The sequence below is a fragment of the Malaclemys terrapin genome, chromosome 3 (assembly GCF_027887155.1).
Source record: "Malaclemys terrapin pileata isolate rMalTer1 chromosome 3, rMalTer1.hap1, whole genome shotgun sequence".
Classification (NCBI taxonomy): domain Eukaryota; kingdom Metazoa; phylum Chordata; order Testudines; family Emydidae; genus Malaclemys; species Malaclemys terrapin.
This window is the reverse complement of record NC_071507.1, coordinates 105871054-105897211: the sequence shown is the minus strand read 5'-3', so window position 1 is coordinate 105897211 and position 26158 is coordinate 105871054. Positions and strand designations below refer to the sequence as shown.

Here is a 26158-nt window from a genome sequence, read left to right as displayed (position 1 = left end):
AATGGGAGTATGGGACAGAGAGTTAATGTACCATGAGAATGGAAGAAATGTTTGGACAGCCGACCTTGGTTCAGTGCCCCTGACCTATAAGTTTTATTGTTATGACCAGAAATGCATTGATGATAAGAGATAATGAGTAATTTGTTGAAATTAGGAGAATTGGTGACCCATTGGGGATTATTATGGTGACCCACCAGGAGTCACTATGAGTTATGTGCATTGTTTAAGTCAGTTATAAAAGATTAAGCAAAACTATACACTTTGGAGAAGTCTGAGGAAGGAGCTGACAAGGAGCGGTCCTTTGGGCAAGGAGCTGACACCTAAACTCCCCAGCAGCTGGATGGAAGGAGGGCCCCAGGAAGCCTGGTTGTTGATTACTTGAAACCATCTCAGACTTTGGGTAACTACAATGTTTGGGATGCTCTGAACCTACTGCTACAGCATGTGTGTATGTGTGCTTGAGACCTAAAGAGTAGTTTTAGGTAAAAGCACTCTTGTTTGTACCAATCATTTATCATTTAGCTGTATCCCCATTGATTTATTCCTGACACCCCCTGGAAAGAAACAGTTAAGTTAGCACTGCTTTGGGTTCTGAAAAACCTGTAACACTAGGCATTATTATCGATTATTTCACCTCTACATTTGGAACTGATGCAACCACTGCTGGAATACTGTGTTCAGTTCTTGGGTTCAGTTCAAGAAGGATAGTGATAAATTAGAGAGGGTTCAGAGAAGAGCCAAGAAAATTATTAAAAGATTAGAAAACATACCTTATAGTGATTGTGCTCTCTGAGTCCATCTATTTAGTTTAACAAAGAGAAGGTTAAGGGGTGACTTGATAACAGTCTAAGTATCTACATGGGGAACAAATATTTAATGATGGGCTCTTCAATCTAGCAGAGAAAGGTATAACACGATCCAATGGTTGGAAGCTGAAGCTAGACAAATTGAGACTGCAAATAAGGTGTAAAATTTTTAACAGTGAGAGTATTTAGCAATTGGAACAATTTACAGAAGAGTTGAAGAGGAGTCTCCATCACTGACAATTTTTAATCAAGACTAGATGTTTGTCTAAAAGGTATTCTCTAGAATTATTCTGGGGAAGTTCTGTGGTCTATGTTCTACAGGAGAGCAGACTAGATGATCACAGTGGTCCCTTCTGGCCTTGGAATCTATGAATTATCCCTCACTTGTGCATCTTCCTCCTAAGTAAGATAGAGCCAAAATCAGTGTCAGTGGAAGCAAGGCAACTCCTTTGGCTTGAAGGAGAGTTGCACCCAATTGCATCAATGCTGAATATTGCTCTGAAGCTTTAATCCACAGACAATTTATTCCCCAATCTAGCAATATCAGCTATCGGAATAATTTAACTGTCCAGGTAAAAATCTCTGCTACAGGGGTAACAGAACTATAAATGTAAAAGTGTGGGAAGGCTATTTAACGTTTTATTGACAATAACTTGAGCCGAAATTAAGCCTCTAAAATGTTGTTCAGTTCTTTTACAACACACCCACTTCCTTCATCTTCTACATTATGGTCTAATTATAAGACCTTCTGGTATAGCATTCTCACCACACAGGAACCCTGATAGACTGAAATTAAATAGCTGCTAAAAAATACCAAATCCTTTATGCGTATTGGAATGGACAGATATATACTTAGTTGTGTCTAGGGGAGTGCAGGTCAAGGATGATTTGTTTTTAAGATAATTTTTGCAAGATACTGAAAATTTAACTAATAATAATTGATTCTATTATTAGGGGGTCAGCATTTCCCCATGCAAAGTGAAGACTCAAGGAGAATGTACAGTCTATACCAGACATTACGAATGAATGGACAAATCCTGTACATTGCCATGCAGTCCAATTAACTGAACTCTACAATGGGGAGATTATGGGGGAAAGATTCCTCTTGCAAATCAGCAGCAGATTGTTTCATGGTGACCACCAAGGCCGTAGATCTGCAGTTGCCTCTACTAACACTGTGGTCACTATGCTCAGACATGTCAGTGGTGGGGGCCAAAATAGCAACCTAGACAGACATACACGACCATCCAAGCCACGTAGTCACAGATTAACTCTCTGTAACCCCAAGTCCCACATCCATGGCAGCCAACAAGCAACCCCTATTGAACTGTGCTATGTGGCACACACAAGGTTTGTGCCCTCCTTCATCCCTGCATGCAAGCTCCCTCAATTCTACCTCCAATACAATGCAACACACACTAGTTTCAATGCATTATAATTAGGGCCCTACCAAATTCACAGTCCATTTTGGTTAATTTCACGGTCATAGAATTTTAAAAATCGTCAATTTCACGATTTCAGATATATAAATCTGAAATTTCACAGTGTTGTAATTGTAAGGGTCTTGACGGAAAAGTGAATTGTGGGAGGGTCACAAAATTAATGTAGGGGAGGTTGCGTTACTGCTACCCTTACTTCTGCAGTGCTGCTGGTGGTGAAGGTGCCTTCAAAGCTGGATGGCCAGAGAGCGGCAACTGCTGGCTGGGAACCCAGCTCTGAAGGCAGAGCCACCGTCAGCAGCAGCATAGAAGTAAGGATGGCATGGTCTGGTATTGCCACCCCTACTTTTGCGCTGCTGCACTGCTGCCTCGGTCAGCAGCCACCACCCTGCGGCCGCCCAGCTCTGAAGGCAGCCCAGAAGGGCGGCAATACTGCAACCCCCTAAAATAACTTTGTGACCCCCCTGCAACTCCCTTTTGGGTCAGGACCCTCAATTTGAGAAACGCTAGTCTCCTCCAAGAAATCTGTATAGTATAGGCTAAAAGCACATAAAAGACCAGATTTCATGGAGGGAGACCAGATTTCACAGTCCGTGATGTGTTTTTCATGGACATGAATTTGGTAGGGCCCTAATTATAATCATCTATCATTTGTTTGTGGTGGTTCCCAGATACATAAGAAGGCACAGTCCCTGTGCCAAAAAGCCCACACTGTAAGGATCCAGGGCCCTCAACTATTGGAAGGGAAAAGAGGAACAAAATTTGCCTCTAAGATTCAGTAAACTAATGCAAACTACAAAGAAATGTTAACATTAAAAGTAAACCTATCAGGATTACGATTGGCTGAAAAATGTATGTCAAAATTATTTTGATGGAAAATTAAGTTTTTAGGAAAGGTTTCTGCTTTCCACAGAAAGCTTCAATATCTTGTTGTCAAAATTAACACCTGAAAACCAAAATGCCACGATAGTGCCTCATGGGAATTGTAATTTGGAAGTATAAGGCAGTCATTCTCCTCTATGGGCTAACTTGTTAGTCTGGACTACATCTCCCATGAGGCACCATAGTCAGAGACTTCTATGATGCCTTCCTCCCGTCTCCAAGTGGAGAGAATGTGGAGCATCATGGGAGATGTAGTCCAGCCAGAGAACCCAGCCCTGAAAGAATGGAAGCATAAGACACCCAAACTACAACTCGCATGAAGTATCATAGAACCCTTTTGAATTGAAATATTTTGCATTTTCATATTTTGCCAAAAAGTTTAAATTTTCCATGTAAAAAACCCTATTTTCTGACCAGCTCTAATCAGAATCGGGTCAGTCTCCTCACCCTCATTGCCCAGTTTATCAGCCCACTTCATAATGCCACCAGTGTGGTCGACTTGTTCTCATCATACCATACCAGTTATTTTATACTTAACTTTTGTTTCAACTAGGCACTTCGTTCTTGTTATTTTTATAGAACAATGAAAACATTCCATGTGGTTCATAGCTCTGACCTTCTCTTTAGAATGCACTGAAAGATAGTATTTACCCATCATCCTATACCATTCCTTCTTTATATTGCTGTAATTTATTGCCTATTTGTTGTCACTACAAGTGTTTAACATGGTTTTTCTGCTGGAAGCTTTTTCCATCTAAGGCTGGCAATATAAATCAACACTTCTCTGAAAGTTCACAAGTCATATATTCATCAGAATCACTTCACTATTTAGGGTTGGGTGGGGAAAAATTAAATAGTGTCACAGTACTATAAAAGACAGCACTTCAAGGTCACAGTTTCATAGAGCAAGCTTTCAACATATTAAATACAGTTACATGGCTGCCTGTGTAAAAACCACCAGTCTTATGTTGCACACAACTCCCATGGAAAATAAATGGAAGACTTGCAGGATTCCACAAACTACAACAAACTTTCTTACTTTAATGGGGAGACTGAAGCAGAGTTTATTATAGCCAGAATTTAAAATATACCAGAATATGAACAGGAAATACACACGATATAGATATAGATAAATATAAAATGTGTGCATATACTTAGGAAATTCTCGGATAGAGCTTAATGTACTGGTGTGACAACAAATACTAAAACAGTTCATAAAAATATATACTTCTATAAACATCCATACAGTGTTTGTGTGTGTGTTTATACACACACACACTATATTTTCCCCCCCGTGGACTATTTTAGCATTTGTTTTCACATTTGTATATTAAGCTCCATTCAGAATTTGAGTACCTAGGAGTTTGCAGAGAGATATCAATTTAGTTTTATTTAATCTTCATATTAACAAACTATTTCAAGATTAATCTGAGCTTTGCTGCTGTATCCTTTATAGTTATAAATCAGAGACAATCTGAGATAGTCATTAATAAGCCAATTCTCCCATCCCGTTACTAAGAGAATACAATTTATTCTTCTGCTACTCTGACAATGTTGTGAAAGCACCACATTGAGTTCTGCATCTCATGTAATTTGATTTTATAATCTACTTCTCCTGCTCATCACTGCAATTACAGATAAAAGCCTCAATACTACCTTAAACAAAAGGCTCTCACATCTGCTGAAGTTCTACTATATTTATTTGCTTGCATTTCAGATTTGTGCAGATTCAATAGTTAATATAAACTCTTTTCCCAGTTTTGTAAATCTAATGCAAGTAAATGCCATTTGATTTTCAGGTCTGTTGAAACCGGACACTGACTGATTAAGACAGAAAGAACTGTAGTTCTAAAAATTTCAACTTATACACTCTTTCTTGTGATCTATTCATTTGAATCCTGACGATGGTCATAGAGAATTTTGCAACTAGTAATAACATATGATGGAGGCCAGCTAGGAGACAGCTATTCTTGAAGAAAAAGTTGAGAAACCAGACAAAGCATCAATTTATCAGCACACTGCTCATTCATACACAAACACATTAGGAGATAGAGCAAGACAGAAGTAATTAAACAAAAGAGACGGAAGTTTTCCCATTTACACATCCATCTAGCACAACCCATGACAGAGGAGCAGGAGAGCTCTTGCCTAGAATTTAGTATATTTTAAAAGCGCCACTACAGTATTTTGGCCCTACCGTAGGGTTGCTAGGTGTCCAGTTTTCAACCGAAACGCCCAGTTGAAAAGGGACCCTGGTGGCTCCAGTCAGCACCACTGACAGGGCTGTTTAAAGTCCAATCAGCAGCGCAGCAGGGCTAAGGCAGGCTCCCTGCCTGCCTTGGTTCCACGCGGCTCCGGGAAGCAGTGGCTCCTACACATGGGGGCAGCCGGGGGCACTGCATGCTGCCCCCCACCCCAAGCGCCGGCTCTGCATCTCCCATTGGCTGGGAACCGCGGCCAATGGGAACTGCGGGGGCGGGGCCTGCAGACGGGGCAGCACACAGAGCTGCCTGGCCACACCTCCATGTAGGAGCAGGAGGGGAAACATGCCACTGCTTCCAGGAGCTGCTTCAGGTAAGCACCACCCAAAGCCTGCACCCTTGATCCTCTCCCGTGCCCCAACCCCCTGCCCCAGCCCTGATCCCCCTCCCACCCTCCAAACCCCTTGATCCCAGCCCAGAGCACCCTCCTGCATCCCAAACCTCTCATCCCCAGAGCCTGCACCTCCAGCCAGAACCCTCACCACCCCCCAAACCCCAAGCCCCTGCCCTAGCCCGGAGCCCCCTTCCACACCCTGAACCCCTCATTTCTTGCCCCACCACAGAACCTCCGCCCACAGCCCAGAGCTCATACCCCCTCCCACGCCCCAACCCTCTGCTTCAGTCCAGAGCCCCCTCCCATCCTTCAAACCCCTTGGTTCCACCCCCCACCCCAGAGCCCCCTCCTACACCCCAAATGCCTCATCCCTGCCCCCCCCCAAGCCCACACACCCAGCCAGAGCCCTCACCCCCTCCCACACCTCAATCTCCTGAGCCAGCCTAGTGAAAATGAGTGAGTGAGTGAGTGAGGGAGGGTGGGGAGAGCGAGCGATAGGTGGGGGATGGAGTGAGCAGAGGGCGGGACCTCGGAGAATAGGTGGGATAGGGGCAGGGCCTAGGAGGAGGGGCAGGGCAGGGCAAGGGTGTTCAATTTTGTTTGAGTAGAAAGTTGGCAACCCTACCCTACTGAATCAGGTGTAAGTAGGGATGGGATAGACAGAATTTAGTAATATGAGGTCTTCACTTTCTTGATTCTCTGTGGAACTTTTCTGCAGTGCAGACCTTCAATGTTCTTTTTATTAAGAAAGTGGCTCCTCCCCTGTATTCTTTTGAATTAGGAGACACTGCAAAGCTTGAGTGGGTTTTTTTACCACGTTATATCACCTTGCACCTAAAGATCTCCCAGCACTTTACAATATTAAGCCTCAAAATACATCAGTTAAACAAGTAAACTTTATGGAATAGCTTTCTAGTTGTAAGGGTATCTTTGATGCTCTAGTTTATGCTGGGCTGTCATGCAGTCTTTCACATATTTTACTTTTGGGGGAATTCTGCGCCACTGTGCAGGTGTAGAATTAATTCCCCTTGCAGAGTTCTTTGCTTCTCCACAGAATATGATGGGAAAGCAGAGGGAAGCCTCAAGAGCAGTCACGTGCCCCTCCTCAGCAGCATGGCCATGTTGTTTCAGGCGCCCAGAGCAGCTTGCAGAGATGTAAATCACTGCAGGAGGAGGGGGCGGGCAGGAGACACCCTGGCTGGTGGCTCCTACCCGATGCCAGGCTCACATAATGGTCCCAGCTAAGCTAGGGGTGGGCATGTGTCTAGGTGAAAACTAATCCAACATTAGATACATTTGCACAGTTCCTGTGTGTGTTGCTAGGACTTTTGGGGGCACAGTCCATAGCTCTGCAGGCTGAAGTAAGCTGAGCTGCTGCATGGTTCCATTCCATTGAATTGGGGGGATTTGTCTGTCCTTCTGGGCACACAGGAGGAATTATCAATGCTCAAATAATTTCTCCTGAGCCCTCACTGCAAAATGGGCAGATTGCCAGCCCAAGTGAACATCTCACTCAGGCTTTAGCCTAACCCTGAGACGAGCCAGAAAGCCAATGCTGAAAGCACCACTCAACTTGTGTGCATGGGCTTTGTGTGTGTGGACAGGACCCAGGTTACGGGAAATGCCCCAATAAGCATCCCGGTTAACTCTGCAGTGAAGAAATACCCAACTGCTCACTCAACCAGAACACATCATCTTCAAGAGCCATCAGCTAATTCAGTCCTAATAAGGTTCCAGAGTGACTCCAGAATGGGTTTGGGACCAGATTCTTTTTAAAGCTATTTAGGCACCAAAAGATACTGATAAAAATCGCACTAAGTGCCTAGCCGTATATTTTGGTGCCTAAATATCTTTTAAAAATGTGGCCATTGGTTTTTAAAGGGATGGTTTGAAGGGTGGGGAGGGCAGAAATTCAACCCTGGCACATAGCTCTGCATCTGCTAATAATAAGCAGCTTTTATTGACTTAAACAAGAGCTACACTTGCTTGTATCAGGGATAAACTTGTTTTTAGAAGTACTTGTTCTTTGTGCCCTTAATGTCTACAGAAGAACGAATGAAGATACTGTGATGTAACCAATGTTTATCTCTAGCCGCGCTTGGGCTGCAGTTCAACACAAATTATTATGGACTTGTGACAGGTGCTTCCTGATCTGTTGGCTCATGGAAGCATTCCCAGCCATGGAACTGAACTCCTTTATAGTCATCAGAAAACACACCTGGATGGTCCTCTGATTCTTTACAGTAAGGACACTTCACACTGTTGTTTCAATGGTGTAGACAGAAAGAACAAGTACTTCTAAAAACAAAGGAATTGTTCAGAGTGGTTGAAGGAATTACCGCCAAGAGAAATTAAATGAAACTAAGCAAATAAAATGAGCTCACACTGTAGGATAATATTCCATGAAAGTATACCATAGCTTTACTCTTTGAAACAGAACAGTTCACTGGAGAACTCATTGCAGAGAACAGTCATGCATTGGCTAAAAGATCTATTAGGTCTTTTCACTCTCTTATTTGCTCCTTTTAGATCTACATAGGAATACACTGCCCTCCTCTTCTAATAGAATTTTTGTATTCTGTTTTATTTTCATTTGTTACTGTAGTAGTTTTGGGCCACGGTTCGGCCCTCAGTGGGGCTGTGGGGTATCCCACCGCCTCGCTACAGTCAGAAAAGAGCCCCAAGCCCTCAATCAGGGTGGGGCAGTAATCACACAGTCAGGCAAATACCCAGGCCTTTAAGCAGGGTCTGGGTCAGTTTGTGGCAGCCCAGGCCCTAGGTCAGGGCGGGGCAACAAATCAATAGTCAAGCAGGCACCCAGCCTCTCTAGGCCAGGGGAAAAAGGGGGAGTCTGCCACCCAAGGAGTGGGTGGCAGGGGGGACGCAGGCCCTCCCACTCCACTGCGTCCCAGCCCAAGGCCCTAGCAGCGACGGACGTTCGCTGCTGTCAGTGGGGATCCTGGCCGCAACACACTGACATTGGCTCTGGCAGTGCAGCAGCCAGACTGGGGTCGACTGCCCCCAGGCTACTTCCACACTCCCCCTCGTATGGTACCTGGGCCGTCTTAGTGTCGTTGGTGCTCTCCACCAGCATCGGCTCCTCTGGGTAGGTAGCGCAGGGCAGGCTCAGCTCCTCCTCGGGGTAGCTGGCACAGGGCAGGCTTGGCCAGTCCTCCTCAGGGTACCTAGCGAGAGGTAGGCTCGACCAGCCCGGTGAGTCAGCAGGCCGCTCGCGGCCTGCGGCTGTTTCCCAAGCGGGAGCTCGGCCAGGGACGTCTGCTCACTCCGCCGGCCTGGGCTCCATTGAACTCTGCAGGCGGGCTTTTATACTTCTGGGTCGGGGCCGTGACCTCGGAGGGGCGGGCGCCGGACCCGGTGGCTCCGCCCACATTGGTAGTAGGGGAGGTTCGGCCCTCAGCGGGGCTGTGGGGTATCCCACGGCCTCGCTACAGTTACAGTTATTCAGGCTCCTTTTTTATTGTGCTTTTATATTTCATAAACATATTTAAACTTAAAATTAAAAAATAAAGTAAACATCTCAGTATGATTGTAGTAAGGTCAGGAGTCATTTCCATCTGCCACATACCCTTGTAGGTCACAGCTAGAGAAGTGGCAACAGCAGAACGTCAAAATCGTTGGGGGGCGGGGGGAGCAGGGTGGGAGAAGGGAGTGTGTTCATTTTATGTTACTCCTAAAAGTAAAAATTACTGTTGCAACTAGCTTTGCCCAGTTTTCTGGGAACTACATTTTAGGGACTCATGCTGATAATTTTATGGCTATACTGAACTTTAAGAGGCAGCAATAGTTCCATGGAGCAGCACTTCTCTTGGCATTTTAGTATGTAACAATGTATTAATAAAGGGGAGGAAAATATTTCATACATCATGCTCAAATGCCAATTCTATTATGCTATTGCACTTTGCATGCTCACTGAGATTTGGCCTTTTCTATCTCCAACTTCTATGATCCAATTAGAGTCTGAATCTATACATTTTATTCAAGGATCTCAGTTGTATCCACAGGAGATTTGATTGACTAAGGATTGCATGAACAGGCTTTACTGACTCATCTTTATGATTATTAGAATAGTGCCTGGAGACCCCAACCAAGATCAAGGTCCTTTTGTGCTAGCTGGTACAGTGCACACACATAGTAAGAAACAGTCCCTGAACTGAAAAGTTTACAATCTAAACAAAGGGATGGGGTGAGGGAAACAGAGGCATGAAGAGGCAAGTGACTTGCCCAAGATCACACAACAGGCTAGTGGCAAAGCAGGAACATTCTTCATCTGATTAGAACAATTAGAGCTGGTCAAACAATGGCAGATTTATTTGTGAATAACTAGTTAATTTCTGAAAATCCCAAATTTTGTAATATTCTTCACAAGTTACCTGACAAACTCTCACAGTAAGCAGGCAAATTAAACTGTGGGCCTACAGTATTTTTAGATCCATCTTTGAAACAGACTGAGCTAAACCCAAATAAGTACCCCTTTTTCAGAAGTATATGGCATTCTGTTCTGAAGCATTTGGACAATATCTGTATTTTATGCTTTAGGATGTATCCTAAACTGTCCACAGATTGGTTTTAAGATTTAGGCTGGGATTTGCAAAGGGGCCTAATGGAGTCTGGAGTTGGCCACCCAACTGCCTTAACCCTCTCTGGAAATCCCAGTCTAAAATGTTATCCATCTTCATCTCTCAGACTCACAGTTCAACACACAGTGGTTTAGTGACTTTTGCAACTGGGAGCTGATTTCTCCCAGAAATGATTCTTCAGACCTCCATTTCTCTTCTCTGGGCTCCATCCCACCTTAACCAGACCACTTAGTTAGGCAAGTAATCGGCCTGTACCCATGACACCTAGCAGCAGCAATAGTAATGTTTTGTGGGGATATGACCTGAGTCATCAGCTCTACTCTCCACAGCAATAGTGTTATTAGTTCTTTCAGTCACTCAGCATCTCTTGGTTCTAACCCCCTGCAGCAGCACAGTGTGTTTTAGTGTGACCTGTCTCAACATGAGTCCCATTGATATTGAGGAGTGGGAAAGGGTTGGTGGTAGGGTAGCCAACCCTCCAGGATTGGCCTCAAGTCTCCAGGAATTAAAAATTATGTCATGTGATTAAATCTCCAGGAATACGTCCAACCAAAACTGGCAACCCTAAATGGGGGATGGTTTATGGCAGACCTTCTCAGTCCTGAAAATTAACAAAAACAATAATACTTCAGGATAGCTCTTTCTGTCACAGACCCTGTAATCAGAGCTGTTATTTTAGCATGGCCTGTCTCAGCATGGCTCCGCAGAGCACTGGCAGTGGTTCAGCCCCCTCCCCCTTTTTCCATCTGCTGCAGAAAAGACCATGTTCAAATACTAAATATAGCAATGTAAACAAATGCTGCATAATCACAGGTGGAGAGTCAGCATTTCAAATGTCTGAAACTTTGCATCAGTAAAATAAAATCAGGAAGTAGAGAGAATTAAACGGTGAGAGGAGTAACTGCTAACTTCCATTCCATGCTGCCTCATTTTGAGAGCTGGTAGTAATTACAACTCGGGTGCTGTTTTACTGCTACTATAAATAGCCAATATTGTGGGAAGCATGTATTTTTACGCTGAGAAAAAAACAGTAAGTCAACTGCTAGGAATTAAGAACATTAGTTCTTTGGATTTCAAGGACAGAAAGTGAGAGCTGGTGTGTCATTAAGTGACAAAATTCCAGGAAAGCTTAAACTCAGATACAAATCATTTATTGGCCAATTTTCTGGATAAGCTCTAGTGTCAGTAGTATGCCAAAGAAGGAATCACTGGAATTTAGTGTCTCCTAAGGTAAACAAAATACTATCAGAAAAGCAGCCCAGGAATTTAGATCAGCACTGATTTTCTTCACTCTGATGTCCTTGTAAAGACTTGCACTGTGCAATCATAGCAAGCTATGCAAGATATAGAGGAAATGTTGCACAGATGTTGTTATACATCTTCCAAGCAAATTCAGCTTCACCACATGACTGTATTGAGTCTCTGAAGATTTGCTCCTTTATGCCAAATTTCCCCAAGTAAAGTACATTCCAGTACTGCTTTTAAGCCATGGAATTGACACCAAGTTTCCAGCCAAAATCTGTAAAAGATACAAGACCACGCTACTAGACTAACTCAATTTTACTTTTCTAGCTGTTAGTGAACTCAACTTGCTTTATTCATTAGTTGCCATTATGGGGGAATTCCTTCCCTGACCCTCACTCAATACTGGTATGCAGGGCCGTCCCTACCTATGGTGGTGCTAGGGTTACCATACGTCCGTTTTTTCCCGGACATGTCCGGCTTTTTGGCAATCAAACCCCTGTCCGGGGGGAACTGCCAAAAAGCCGAACATGTCCAGGAAAAATACTGGCCGGGCACTTCCTCTCCTGCGGCTGCTCTGCTCCTCCCCTGACTCAGACTTCGGCTCTGTTTAAGAGCCAAGCTGCCCGAGCCAGCGCTACCGGCTTCGGGCAGCCCCCGTGCCTCCGGACCCTGCACTGCTGGAGCAGAGTAGCTGGAGCCCGGGAAGGGAAGTGCCCAGCCGGTGGCTGGGGTCCGGAGGCAAGGGGGCTGCCCGAAGCCGGTAGCGCTGGCTCGGGCAGCTTGGCTCTTAAACAGAGCCGAAGTCTGAGTCAGGGGAGGAGCAGAGCAGCTGGAGCCGGGGAGGAGAAGTGCCCGGCCAGGGGCACAGGGTCCGGAGGCATAGGGGCTGCCCGAAGCCCGAGCGCTACCGGCTTCATGGTTTGCCGGGCAGCCTCCAGACCCTGCGCCCCCGGATGGGTGCTTCCCCTCCCGGGCTCCAGCTGCGCTGGGGAAGCACCGGCTGGGGGCGCAGGGTCTGGAGGCTGCCCGGCAAACCGTAAAGCCAGTAGCACTCGGGCAGCCCTTTCCGCGTGGCTGGGAGGGAGGAGGGGGAGTTAGGGTGGGGACTTTGGGGAAGGGGTGGGGAATGGGCAGAGGTGGAGCGGGGCCGGGGTTGGGAAAGGGACGGGGCCAGGGCCCGTGGAGTGTCCTCTTTTTTTATTTTTTAAATATGGTAACCCTAGGTGGTGCCCTACGTAGCCTGAGCACCTGCACCTCCCCTGCGGAGGGAGCAGCCAGTCCGCGGGGTGGGGGCTAAGCTCAAGGCCTGCAGGGCCATGGGGGCAGGAGCTGTGGGGGGCAGCAGCAAGGCAGGGAGGCCCAGGGCAGCGCAGGGGATTAGCGGGGGAGGAATGAGGGCGGAACGGGGCAGGAAGAGGTGGGGCGGGGCAGAGCAGGGGCAGGGGTCGAATGGGGGCGGAGCAGGGGGGCTGGCCGGGGGATGGGGCTGGCCACTGGAGCAAGCGCCGCATACGCAGCATGCAGCTGCCTAGGGCACCACGAAATTTGGTTCCTCAAATTACGTGGTGTCCTACGCAGCTGCGTATTCTGCGTATGCCTAAGGACAGCCCTGCTGGTATGTCTGATTAGATTAGCTTGCACTGGAAGTATCAATAATTTAATTAACATGTGAAACTCACTACTGCAGAATATTATTGAGCCATACAATTTATTAGGATTAAAAGGAGGACTAGAGACCCAAGAAGAATAGTATTTGCAATTACATTAAAAGTTTCAAACATAAGCAGCTGAAGCCAGGAAAAAATTCCAGAGCAATACACTCACAAGGTCACAATGAGATACTTGCATGGTGCAAAATACACATCAGTCAAGTTGTTTAGTCTGTGGACTTTTTTTAGAGTAAATGACTTTGTATAGATTGAATCCCCCTGAGTTAGTCACTATATAATTTATCTTTGTATTTTCCATCAATTTTTCTGCAACATTGGGTATAAAGAAGAAATCTAGATATTACATTTCCTATGTAAATAACATTACCATTCATTAAAAAAAGTAAATTTAAGTTAAATGTAGTCAGAAAACGTTGCAAGGCGCACAAGAAATAGGAACACAGGATTTGCCTTACTGCATTAGGCCAGTGGTCCAGCTAGCCTGATTCTGCAAGCAGCCAGTACCAATTCTTTCAGAGGAAGGTACAAGAAACCCCATCTCTCAGTGTAAGCGCAGTGTGCCCAGCCATTTGATAGCATCGTCGTCAGCCAGGTGAAGAGCTAGTAGCCCGCTGTCGAAGTAAGTCAGCGGGCACTTGTGAAAGATATGCAACATAGTCTGAAGTGGACCGCATCCACACTGCAGCTCGTTAGAGAAACCCCATCGTGGACCATAATGGAAAAACCTGTCCCACAGGGAAGTTTCTTCTTAACCCCCTTCAGTTTGTTTTTGGCTTGTGCCCTGAAGCATAAGGACCTCTAAGATTTCTCACCATCTCAATCCAAGGAAAGTACATAGTACTTATCTTTAGAGTATAAAGTATTTTTATAAAAGCATTTTTGAAAGACCTTCCCCCCGCCCCAATAATAACAAAACCAAATTGCTTTCAGCACATTGACCCAACTTATTTTGCAAATCAAGTGAATATTTAGCCCTACTCTGCAGTGATTTTAAAATACAAACATAGGAAATTGTCCCATCAATGTAAAGGAAACTGCATTAGGCAAAGCACATTTCCTCACCTGCATTTCTAATAATGGGCCTGATAGTGCAAGCACTCTGCACTCAGACCTCACCTCGCCTTTGAGGAACTTTCATTCATGGAGAGCATGCAGGGACAGGCCTGATACCTTAGATTATTGAATTTTATGTTTTTCTTTGTACGCTCTTTGTTTACATTTTGCTCTTCATTCAGCTAGACTGTGAGGCGTTTGTTCTTATGCAGCATGTGTAATAATAAGTGACTGTGTAAAGAGCTCCACAGCCAACAGTCAATCCTAATTTTCAGTCTTCTAAAATAAATAGGTAAGCAAGACTAAATGAGTCATTTACATGAGCTAGATATACACCGTGGCTAGTCTACTCACTTATTGCCTGATTTTCAGAAATGTGCTGAGCACTCATATACCCCATTGTAGTCAACAGGATCTCTAGGTGCTGAGATCTGGCCATTATAATGCATAATTATTTCATTTTCTACAAATTTCCTGTTTAGTTTAAAAAGAATCATTTGGAACACCTTATGTTGGTATACTGCATTTTTGGTTTATATATTGATATTTCTCCATCTTATTGTTTGTTGATTTTACCCCCATTTGTATATGCCTTCATCTTTTAATTCATGAAGTACTTCTGCACTGCTTGGCAATTAAGCTGAATGAAGAGAATTTGGTACAACTCAACTACAGTAATGCAACACTGTTTTAATCTAGTTTGAATGTGGTCTTTCTAGACAACCTGAATCCATAATTCAGCTACTCACTCCCAGGTATTAGTTCAAATACTCATCATAATATGTCTGTGTTTTGCAGAAGGTCAGACTAGATTATAATAATGTCCCTTCTGACTTCAAAATCTGATTGGGGGGGCGGGGCAGTGAGGAAAATGGTAACCTCAATACACGTACTGTTCCCAAATACTCATTATACAGCTATTAAGGCTGATTTGGCACTCATTACTTAAGCAAATAAAATAAAAAGGAACTTAGCCTGAGTAAGGAGGAATGCTGAAGCTGCTTGAATGCTCCAGGTATATGCAATTAAAACTCACTTGTTGGGTGTAGACAGTGCTAGCGTCCCAGCATTTACCAACTTCAGTGGAATGCTAGGCAAAAATGGCAGAACAAGCCTATTGTACATGTAGTGCTGATGATTGGTGTTTACTTCTGACACTAGATGCTACTTAATATTCCTCCAGGTTCTCAATGGGGGTGATAAGCGAAAGTACAGAAGTGAAACTACATCAGAGATCACCTAAAATTCAAACTATTCTAAAAGGCCAAGACAAACCATTATGAAAAAAAACAGTGTTACCCTAAATAAAATCTCCTGCTTAAAGTTACAATTGATTTGTATGTAGCGCACTATTTGTGAGGAGCGTTACCCCCAAAAATTATTAGAGGCCTGATCTTCCAAATCTCTGCTCAGACAATTAGGCAAAAATCCTCAAAGGTATTCAGGTATTAACTCTCATTGGGAGTTAGGAACCTAAATACCTTTGCGGATCTGGATCTTAGTCCTTACTGACACAGGTGACTTCTTCTTTATTCACATAACTGGCCCATTGACTCCAATAGGTTGTTTTCTGTGCAGTCCTCTCTGTCAGATTGCACCGTTTTCATACATTATATATTTTAAAGGGACTCTCTCAAAATTAAAAATCATGATGTAAGCAAGTAAGTTTCTTTACCTACATTATATAACCAAACAAGGGGAACACAACCTAGATGGAGCTACTATAAGATGAGTACATAAATGGTTGGAAAACAGTTCCCTGAGAGCACTTATCAGTGGTTTACAGTCAAGCTGGATAGGCATATCGAATGAGGTTCTGCAGGGATCAGTTGTGAGTCTGGTTCTGTTCAATATCTTCATCAGTGATTTAGATAACAGCATAAAGAGTACACATATAAAGTTTGCAGACGATACCAAGGTGGGAGGGGACGAAAGTGCTTTGGAGGATAGGATTAAAATTCAAAACTATCTGCACAAACTGGAGAAATGATCTGAAGTAAATAGGGTGAAATTCAATACAGACAAATACAATTACTCCACTTAGGAAAGAACAATCAGTTGCACACATACAAAATGGGAAATGACTACCTAGGAAGGAGTACTGCAGAAAGGGTTCTGGGGCTCATAGTGGATCCCAAGCTAAATATGAGTCAACAGTGTAACACTGTTGCAAGAAAAGCAAACATCATTCTGGGATGTATCAGCAGAAGCATTTAAGCAAGACATGAGAAATAATTCTTCCCTCTATTCCATGCTGATTAGGCTTCAACTGGAGTATTGTGTCCAGTTCTGGGAGCCACATTTCAGGAAAGATGTGGACAAACTGGAGGAAGTCCAGAGAAGAGCAACAAAAATGATTAAAGGTCTAGAAAACATGACCTCTGAGGGAAGATTGAAAAAATTGGGTTTGTTTAGTCTGGAGAAGAGAAGATTGAGAGGAACATGAAAACACAGGGGTAGGCAACCTATGGCATGCGTGCTGAAGGCGGCACGCAATCTGATTTTCAGTGGCACTCACACTGCCTGTGTCCTGACCACCGGTCCGGGGGGGTCTGCATTTTAATTTAATTTTAAATTAAGCTTCTTAAACATTTTAAAAACCTTATTTAATTTACATACAATAGTTTAGTTATATACCCTGTTTCCCCGAAAATAAGACAGTGTCTTATATTAATTTTTGCTCCCAAAGATGCGCTAGGTCTTATTTTCAGGGGATGTCTTATTTTTCAGAAATGAAAAATGCCTTATTATCGGTGGATGCCTTATTATCGGGGAGGTCTTATTATCGGGGGGATGCCTTATATTACAACGAGAGGCAAAACTGTAAGTAGGCCTTATTTTCGGAGGATGTCTTATTTTCGGGGAAACAGGGTATTATAGACTTATAGAAAGAGACCTTCTAAAAATGTATTACTGGCATGCGAAACCATAAATTAGAGTGAATAAATGAAGACTCGGCACACCACTTCTGAAAGTTTGCTGACCCCTGTGATAACAGTTTTCAAGCAAATAAAAAATTGTTACGAGGAGGAGGGAGAAAAATTGTTCTCCTTAACCTTTAAGGATAGGACAAAAAGCAATGGGCTTAAATTGCAGCAAGGGCTGTTTAGGTTGGACATTAGGAAAAATTTCCTAACTGTCAGGGGAGTTAAGCACTGGAATAAGTTGCTTAGGGAGGTTGTGGAATCTCCATCATTGGAGATTTTTAAGAGCAGGTTAGACAAACATCTATCAGGGATGGTCTAGATAATACTTAGTCCTGCCATGAGTGCAGGGGATTGGATTAGATGACCTCCCAAGGTCCCTTCCAGTCCTACAATTCTATGATTACAATAGCACCTTAGATTATGAAAAAGTGTGTGTGTGGGGGGGTGAATTGAAAACATCTTACTTGTCACGATGTATGTATGCTCTTTGCTCCTTTCTCAGCTTGGGCAATGAAAAAAAATCAATTAAAACGGTTTCATTTTCAAATTCTTAGTGGTGCAAGGTGTAGGTTTCAAGCACTACTATATTTTAGGCCAAATTTAAGTTGATAGTATCCCTTTAAATACAAAGAACACAGTTCCATATGAAAATCACATCATTTTAAGTCTAATTCATTTTTGTCCTGAGTCGTCCTGCCTTTCATTCCCCCTATTTACATTGCTTCCTGCCATGTTTATTTCTTTCTTTCAGACAATGAAGATAGTCTGATTATGTTCTCATGCACACCAGCTCAATGCTGCTGTCACTGGGTTTAACATAGTGAAAGGGAATGTTTAATTCTCCATAATATATCATTTAAATTGGAAGCAGGAGAAGAATGAAAAAAACATTTGTATTTGTATAGGGCCAAATCCTAGCCCTACTGAAGTCAATAACAAAACTCCTGTTGACTTCAGTGAAACCAGGATTTGACCAACTATAATTAATAAAAAATCTTTTACACTAAACCTAAACTTCATGCCTGAATTGTTCAACCAGCTTCCTTTCGTTACTTCTTCATTTTAATTCTGACAGAATTTTAGGCCCATTCAGTAATTGCAATAAATTAAGCTTCATTAATTGTTGACTAGTTAGATAACACCAACAATGTACAAGGCAATCACATTGCTACCCTTTATTGTTGCAAAGATAATCTTTCAAGTCAAAGTGTTGACATCTTCTCTTCCTGTCCCCAGATAGAATGCTTCTGTGTCTTTGCTGGTTTTGCCAAAGGGTAGCAGAATTAAATTAACAAATCTAGTCAATTTCATGGCTGCTATTCTAACCCATGTAGAGGTCAATGAAATTGTCAATAATCATGTCAATTTCATACTAATTGGAAAAGGGATAAGAGCAGCAAGCTGCAGCTGGAATTCTTTGGGAAGAAAGGAAGTCTCATAGTAGTAGGGCTAGATAAGGACAACAAAAATAAAGACACCTCCCTTGGCGGTAACCCAGAAGCTTTGAAGGAGGCATACAATGGCAGAAACATTTCCTTCCCTTGGCAGCAGCTAGGAGATTTTAAGTGAGAAAAGTAAAAACCCCAAGAGCCTTCCCAAAAGCTACTGATTGTTGCAGCTTCAAATTATCAGACACCTTGCATCCAGAGGCTGATACAGAAGATGGTGTACTCCAGAAAAGTTCAGAGACCGCATTCCATAGGGATGGGGGGGGAATGGGCATCTGAGCAGAGCATTACCCAGGGCCTCATTTATGGGGTCTCCCATTCCTATCTTTCAGAAGTGCATCTAGATAGCAGACAACTACTAACTGAATTAGTAAACCTAAGATTTTTTGGGCTATTTTTTAAAAATAAATTAGGTTAGAGATGCATACCCCTATGGACAGTATTTGGCTTTTGCTGCCATATAGAGCAGGGGTGGGCAAACTTTTTGGGCCGAGGGCCACATCTGGGTGGGGAAATTGCATGCAGGGCCAGGGCAGGGGGTTGGTGTGTGGGAGGGAGTGCAGGATGTGGGAGGGGGTATGGTGTGCAGGAAGGGGCTCAGGGCAAAAGATTGGGGCAGAGGAGGGTTGCGGAATGTATGAGGGGGCTCAGGGAAGGGGTGCGGAGTGCAGGAGGGGGCTCAGGGAAGGGGTGCAGGAGGAGTGCAGACTGTGGGAGGGGGCTCAGGACAGGGATTTGGGGTGCGCAGGATGGGTGCAGGGTGCAGCAAGGGGCTCAGGGCAGGGGGTTGGGGTGCAGGAGGGGTGTGGGGTCTACGAGGGGGCTCAGGGTAGGGAGTTGGGGTGCAGGAGGGGTGCGAGGTGCAGGCAGGGGGCTTAGGGCAGGGAGTTGGGGGGCAGGGTGCAGGCGGGGTTCAGGCTCAGGCCTGGCGCCGCTTACCTAAAGGGACTCCGTGGGGGCAGCGGCGCACACCGGGGCCAAGGCAGGCTCTCTGCATGCACTGCCCTTGCTGCGCCTCCAGGTACCTCCTCCGAAGGTCCCATTGGCCGCGGTTCCTCGTTCCCAGCCAATGGGAGCTGCGGGGGGCGGTGCCTGGAGGCAAGGGCAATGCACGGAGCCCTCTGCCCCCCAGCCCAGGGGGCGCAGTTGTGCTGGCAGCTTCTGAGAGCGGCGCAGGACCAGCGGCGCCACGGGGGGCAATCCCACGAGCCGGATCCAAAGCCCTGAGGGGCTGGATCCAGCCCAAGGGCCATAGTTTGCCCACCCCTGATATAGAGGCAGAATGACATAGTATATTTCACAGTACTTTGATTAAATTCATATAAATTATGGCAAGGTTTTTACATTTATATAGCTTTTGTTCAAAAGCCATCGAAATAAGTAAGCAAAAGATGCATTACCTAAGTGTGCAATTATGCTATTATATGCCAGAGTTCCAACTGCCAGAACTAAAAAAGCTCACTTTCAAGTCTGATCTCTCATCACAAGTTTCTATCCTGAAATTCTGATGCCAAACCTAATGTAATCTGAATTTGAAAACCTGATGCAGGCACATGAGGCTGAAGGGAAAGTGAATTTATCATTCTATAATCATAAATACTGGAATCTCTTGATAATCCTACAAGGGAATAAGCTGAGAAATTGAGCAGCAATTCCAAGGTTTTACCCACTCCAATGTAGCAGGTTGTTTTGGTACCCAAACCCTGTAGTGCCCCTTTATTAGCACATGGAGACAAAAGGGGTCTACGTGGAACCTTTTTGCCTCTCTACTGCCATTTGACACCACAACTCCTCTGGCAGCCAACTGCCACCATCCCTGAGCTCCCATCAAGTCCAGGTTCCACAGGATGGAGTGGAGGCCACACAAGTTATTGCAGGCCCTGCCACCACCCATCAAAGCCTGTGTGGTGGGGCTTGCAAAGAAACGATGTGTGTGCATGTGCACGTACATGTATGTGTAAGGGAGCATGCAGTGGAAGTGGCACACCATCCAGTCAGGATATGCAGGTATCATCTTACTTCTACTTGCAGAAGCAGAGGGGATTACTGATACCTGCTGTTAATGCACTGGTTAAAAAAAAAAAAGAAAAAGAAGAAAAACATTATTGTAAACGTTTTAGCTAACATGTTCCAGACACACACAGACGTGGTCAAAACTTAGCTCCAAATTCTCTCGCAGTCAGACTGCTCCCTCCTTTTGTAAAATAAGAGGAAAAGAGCATTTAACATGATCATTCTGGTTCTATAAAGTCTTTATGACTCTGATAGGCCGTTGCTATTTCCCCCCATTTGCCTTACCCATTTGATAACGAGAAGCTCTGGATGGCCTTGTATATGCAAATCTTTTTTTGCCAGTGGAGCCAGACTGATTGTAGCCAGGGCTGGCTCCAGGCACCAGCTTAACAAGCAAGTGCTTGGGGCGGCCAAGGGAGAGGGGCTGCACCTGCGGCAATTCGGGGGTGGCAGGTCCCTCACTCCCTCTAGGAGCTGAACTGCAGCCGCCAATCGCGGCTTTTTTTTTTTTTTTTTTTTTTTGCTTGGGGCGGCAGAAATGCTGGAGCCGGCCCTGATTGTAGCAGATAGTTTACTGTACACACTGCCAGCAAGTCAAATAGTTTCAAATTTGCTACTGCAACTGTAGGTAAATCATGGTAGAACACAGAGTTCAGGGACTTTCTTGGCAACTGTTTTACTCTATATACATAGTTCTGTTTAATCCCGTCTGTCATGAATGTTTTATGCAATTGATATATAATGTATACACTTCCATGCATACAAATATAAAGACTATCCCAAATTTTGGTTCAGCACAAAGGTATTGTTGAAATATTCACACTGGACCTAATTTTCAAAAGTTCTGAGCTCCAGCTGAAGTAAATGGGAACTGAAGGACCTCAGCACCTTTGAAAATCAGGCCCAGTGTGCCCTGGTACAGTAGCGGGGACAATAGTCAAAACACACTATATGGATATTTTAAATTGTGCTCTGTAAACAACCAGTGCTCCAAAGAGCACTACCTGCTGGTTCGTCGAGAGCTGGCTTAATATTATTAGTTCCTCCTTCTTTTCCCCCAAATCACATTAAAGGAAACTATTTAATGTGGTTTAGCTAATATTATTTTTTTCCATGTAAACAATGTGGTGGCCTGAGGGATATTATTTAAGCACCAGTGAAAGAGATGGTGGTCCAAGAAATAAGGTCTCTGTCAAGACATGGAACAAACCACAAGCATGTCCAAGAATCTGTTTTAAACTGTACTGCCATGTGATAGTCAATAAAAGAATAAAAACACCAAGAAAGAAAAGCTTTGTAAAAATTAAAATCCTACGTAAGGCCCTGATCATACAGTTACACCGGGTGGACCCTTATTCCCATCCAGAGCCCTGTTGACTCCACCCCAGCGGAATATGCAAAACTCAGGTAGGCGCTCACCTAATACAGAATCAATGACTATAGTAGAAAATTGGGGGGCCCTGACTAAAAGGAGAGGAGCCACTAACCAACTAATGTGGCAGAGAGTGAGACAGTGACACACTTTCTACTCCAATGTCCCAACTACCAGGAAGTGTGAGAAAGGTATTTCCTGAAACTGTCAGGTATAATAAAAAACATCTGATATGAAAAACTGGGCCTGACCCTGTGAGAAAAGGGAAGAGATGGCATTGTGCTACATAGCAAACTGCCACCAGTTCAGGAGTAGACAGGGATGACGGATGGTCTAGGAAATGGAACCTCAAACACAGTGTGTAACCCCAGTCTGAGTGGGATGCACCTACCCCTATCAATCACTTGTGGGGAGTCTGTCTTTTGCTGACACTGTGGTAAGGTTTGTATAGCATGTCCCCCCAATAAAGTGCTACTGAACTGAGTTGACTCCACTGAAGAAAATGTGAAATGAGTGCTAGAGGTAGTAACTGACACATTACACCAATTGGGTTAAACTTATGTCCGATATGGACCGCATGTGGTATGTTCGCTAAAAACTCCGGGCAGCCCCAGGACAGGGGTGACACAGCCCCTCACTGGTCTGGATTGCACCCCAGAATGTCACACCCAGGAAAGCAGGTAATCAAGTAGGTGACAAAAACATCCCACCACTCTTTGAAGGAGCGAAGTAGAGCCCTGGCAGTGGCTCCCTGGGGAAGCTCTACACTGTGGGCTCCCACAGGAAGCAGAGAACTAGGGCCCACGCCAGCCAGCGACACCGGGGCGCCCGCTGGGGCTGAGGGGCGAGAGCTGCGGCTCCCCGAGCGGGCTGCTGCCCAGGGGAAGGAGAGAAAGAGAAGGGGAAGCGAGGCAGGGGCAGGAAACAGGGCGAGAGGCGATGGGCAGGAGCCGGTCGCTCACCTGCGTTGTAGAAGCGGTCCAGCACCGTGGTCTCCCCGAAGTCCAGCTTGGCGAAGTGCAAGGTCTCCAGGGAGGCCCCGACCGCCTCGCACGCCTCCCACAGGCTCTGCAGAGCCCCGCTCTCCGCCGCCACCAGGAGCCCCTGGCTCTCCTCGTTGATCACGTAGGACACCGTGGTTCTCCTGGTGCAGCCGCCCTTGGCTCGGGCTCCAGTCCCCGCCACGGGGCAGGCAGCGCCGCTGTCCTCATTCCAGTAGGTGCCGGCTGGCGGCGCGGCCGGGGCGGGGAGGAGGCTCCGGGCGCCCCCGTCGGCCCCCGGCGCTCTCCGGCTGACCCCGCCGAGCCCCTCCTCGTGCAGGCAGCCGCCGCCCGGCGGGCTGGGCACCGAGAAGCTGATCCCCTCGCTGCTGTCGCTCATCCCTGCGGAGCCCCGCGCCGCGTCCCCGGCTCTGCTGGTGCCGCTCGCCGGGGCTAAGCAGATGCCATGCTGCGCCGCCCGCCGGGCTCGCCCTGCCGCCCTATCCCTCGCCGCCGGAGGCTCCGAGTCCTGCAGCCCGCCGCTGGGCGGGGAAAGCGGAGACAGTCCCGGTTTAGCAGCTGCCGTGAGCTCGCAGAGCCGGGAGGGCAGCGCAGTCCCGCCGGGTGCCTGCCAAGGGCACCATTGCGCGCCCCTTCCCCCGCGCGCTGGGCTGGGCTGGCTTCACCTGCAGGGAAGTGACCACCTGGCGAGCGGCTCTGCTGGCAGCCGGGCACAGCCTCTCCCCGAAGTCACTGCACTTCTTCGCCCGCTCCTCCCCGGGCAGACGCTCCTCCTTCGGCTCTCGCCGCCAGCGCAGCTCCCTCCGGCGGACTGGCTGCCCCGATCAGCGGCAGCGCACAAACCACTTGTGGGATTGTTGCTGCTGCTGCTAGCTACTATGTATCGCCTCTTGAGCCAGCTATGGCTGCAACCGCAGAGCGAGCACCAACCGCACCGGAGGCAGCCCAGAGCTGCCCGGCTCCTCCCTTATTCCCTCCCCTTGCCCAGGATTATAAAGAGCCGCATTCCTGCGCTGAGCGCTCAGAGCCGCGCCAAACTTTAGGCAGGGTTTGGTACGCAACGTCGCAGGCTCTTTCTTGGGTTCCTACCAGGGGTTGATTCGCTTCTTCTCTGCACAGCGCTCTCTGCTGCTCCATTCTGTGCTTTCTCCTTTGGATTTGTTGGGGGGCAGGTGACACCCACACACACACAGAGCACTTCTTTTTTGGGTCAGGATCCCTACAATTACAACACTGTGAAATTTCAGATTTAAATAGCTGAAATCATGAAATTTACTATTTTTTAAATCCTATGACCATGAAATTGACCAAAGTGGACCATGAATTTGGTAGGGCCCTATTTATAACCATGAAAACACAGATTGTATATTTTAATGTGACATTGACAAAGTAAATCATGTTCGCAAGCAATATTTTTCTTATATCACCGATCTGTAAATTTTGGTCAGTGTGGATGAAAATATTTGTTTCAGGATGTGTGTTTGTGTACAGTGAAATCAACATTTACTGATAACTATCTAACCCTTCCAGGCCTACCTATGTCCAAATATCCCATGTCACACAACACATGTATCATCTGGTAACACTGCTCATTTCAGCTTTGGAAAAAAGGAAAAGCTAATGAACATCAGCCTTTTCTAGCTGACATCTTTGAATTAGCTCACTCTGTCTCCTAAGACAGACATTTCCCTCCCTTTCACATATACCTTTGTATTTGTCTTAATCCTTTTCTTGTAAACTATCAGAAATGCTGAATTAGGAAAACAAGCTTTAATATATATTAATCTTTTAAAAGACTTGCTTAAAGAGGCAGATATATCTAGGCCTCACAGCTTTGGTGGTTAAAAAACATTTTACAAGAAGCTAATAGAACTACAGCTTCAATAAAAGAAAAATTCTTTGAGAAATACATATTTATTTGGAGATATGCATTTCCCTGCTGTGTTTGCAACTCCTAAACATTGAAGCATAGAGAGTCTAGTGCAAGAAAACCAGGCACTGGACCTGACTATGACAGAAAGTGAAACTAACTAATCTGCTTTCATTGCTCCCACTGAATGCACAACAAAAAGTGAACAACATGAACAGTGCCAATAACACTGGTCTACAATTTTTGAGAAGTCGTCTGCTTCAGAGATAAAATGTGCTATTTATTATGTATTTTGATGTGCTGAATTCAAATATGACAATTAAAACAACTGATTGGCTACTGTTTCTAAGATATTTAAGTTTTTACATTTTATGTCCATGTATATTGTGTAGATAGTAGAGTTTTAATCATAAATTGTAAACCTAGGTCTTTTTATGTGTTTATGGTTGCTTTGCATGATACTATTTCACCTGTCCTGTTTATGTAACACTTTAAAAATCAGCAAAAGGGTTATATAAATAAAATTTATTATGAAACAAAAGGCAAAAAATTCCTGACAAGGTCATTCAGTTCACCTTGTGTTATGAGGTGTGGTTCAGAGGAGGAGGATGGGAGAAAATGTGGGTCCTGTGACATTGATGGTTCAGGACCAGAAGTTTCATCCTCTTCCTCTTCCTCGTCTGACTCAAGTGAGAATGATTCTGGTGCATCGGGAACTGGCAGTCCTTCTCCGTGGGATACTGGGCGTATAGCTGATGGAATGTTTGGATAATGCACAGTCCACTTTTTCTTCTTTGACACACCTTTCCCAACTGGAGGCACCATGCAGAAGTTACAATTGCTGGTATGATCTGTTGGCTCTCTCCAAATCATTGGCACTGCAAAAGGCATAGATTTCCTTTTCCTGTTCAACCACTGCCGAAGATTTGTTGCAAAGTATTGCAGCATATGTGTGGGGCCCACCTCTTGTCCTGATCTCCAATTTTGCAGCCAAAATAAAGGTGATAGGCTTTCTTAACCATAGTGGTTATACTGTGCTTTTGTGATGCAAAAGTCACTTCACCACAAACATAGCAGAAGTTATCTGCACTGTTCACACAAGTACGAGGCATCTCTGCTCACTTTGGCTAAACAGAAATGTGTCCCTTTGCAAAATCAAACACTGACAAATAAGAGAGCACGACACTGTATGATTTCTAGAGCTGATATAGGGCAATTTGTTCAGCATCGTTATGATTG

The 26158-nt window shown here is 45.2% G+C and overlaps 1 protein-coding gene across 1 annotated transcript in view; it reads right to left on the bottom strand.

Annotated features, from left to right (window-relative positions):
* The window catches only part of MAP3K5 (mitogen-activated protein kinase kinase kinase 5), a 161209-nt gene extending 137337 nt beyond the window's left edge, over positions 1-23872 (bottom strand). The window contains exon 1 of the mRNA XM_054023794.1: positions 23011-23872. Within this exon, the coding sequence (XP_053879769.1) occupies positions 23011-23428 (418 nt within the window). The 5' untranslated portion in view covers positions 23429-23872. The remainder of the gene's footprint in view (positions 1-23010) is intronic.
* Between the last annotated feature and the right edge of the window lie 2286 nt (positions 23873-26158).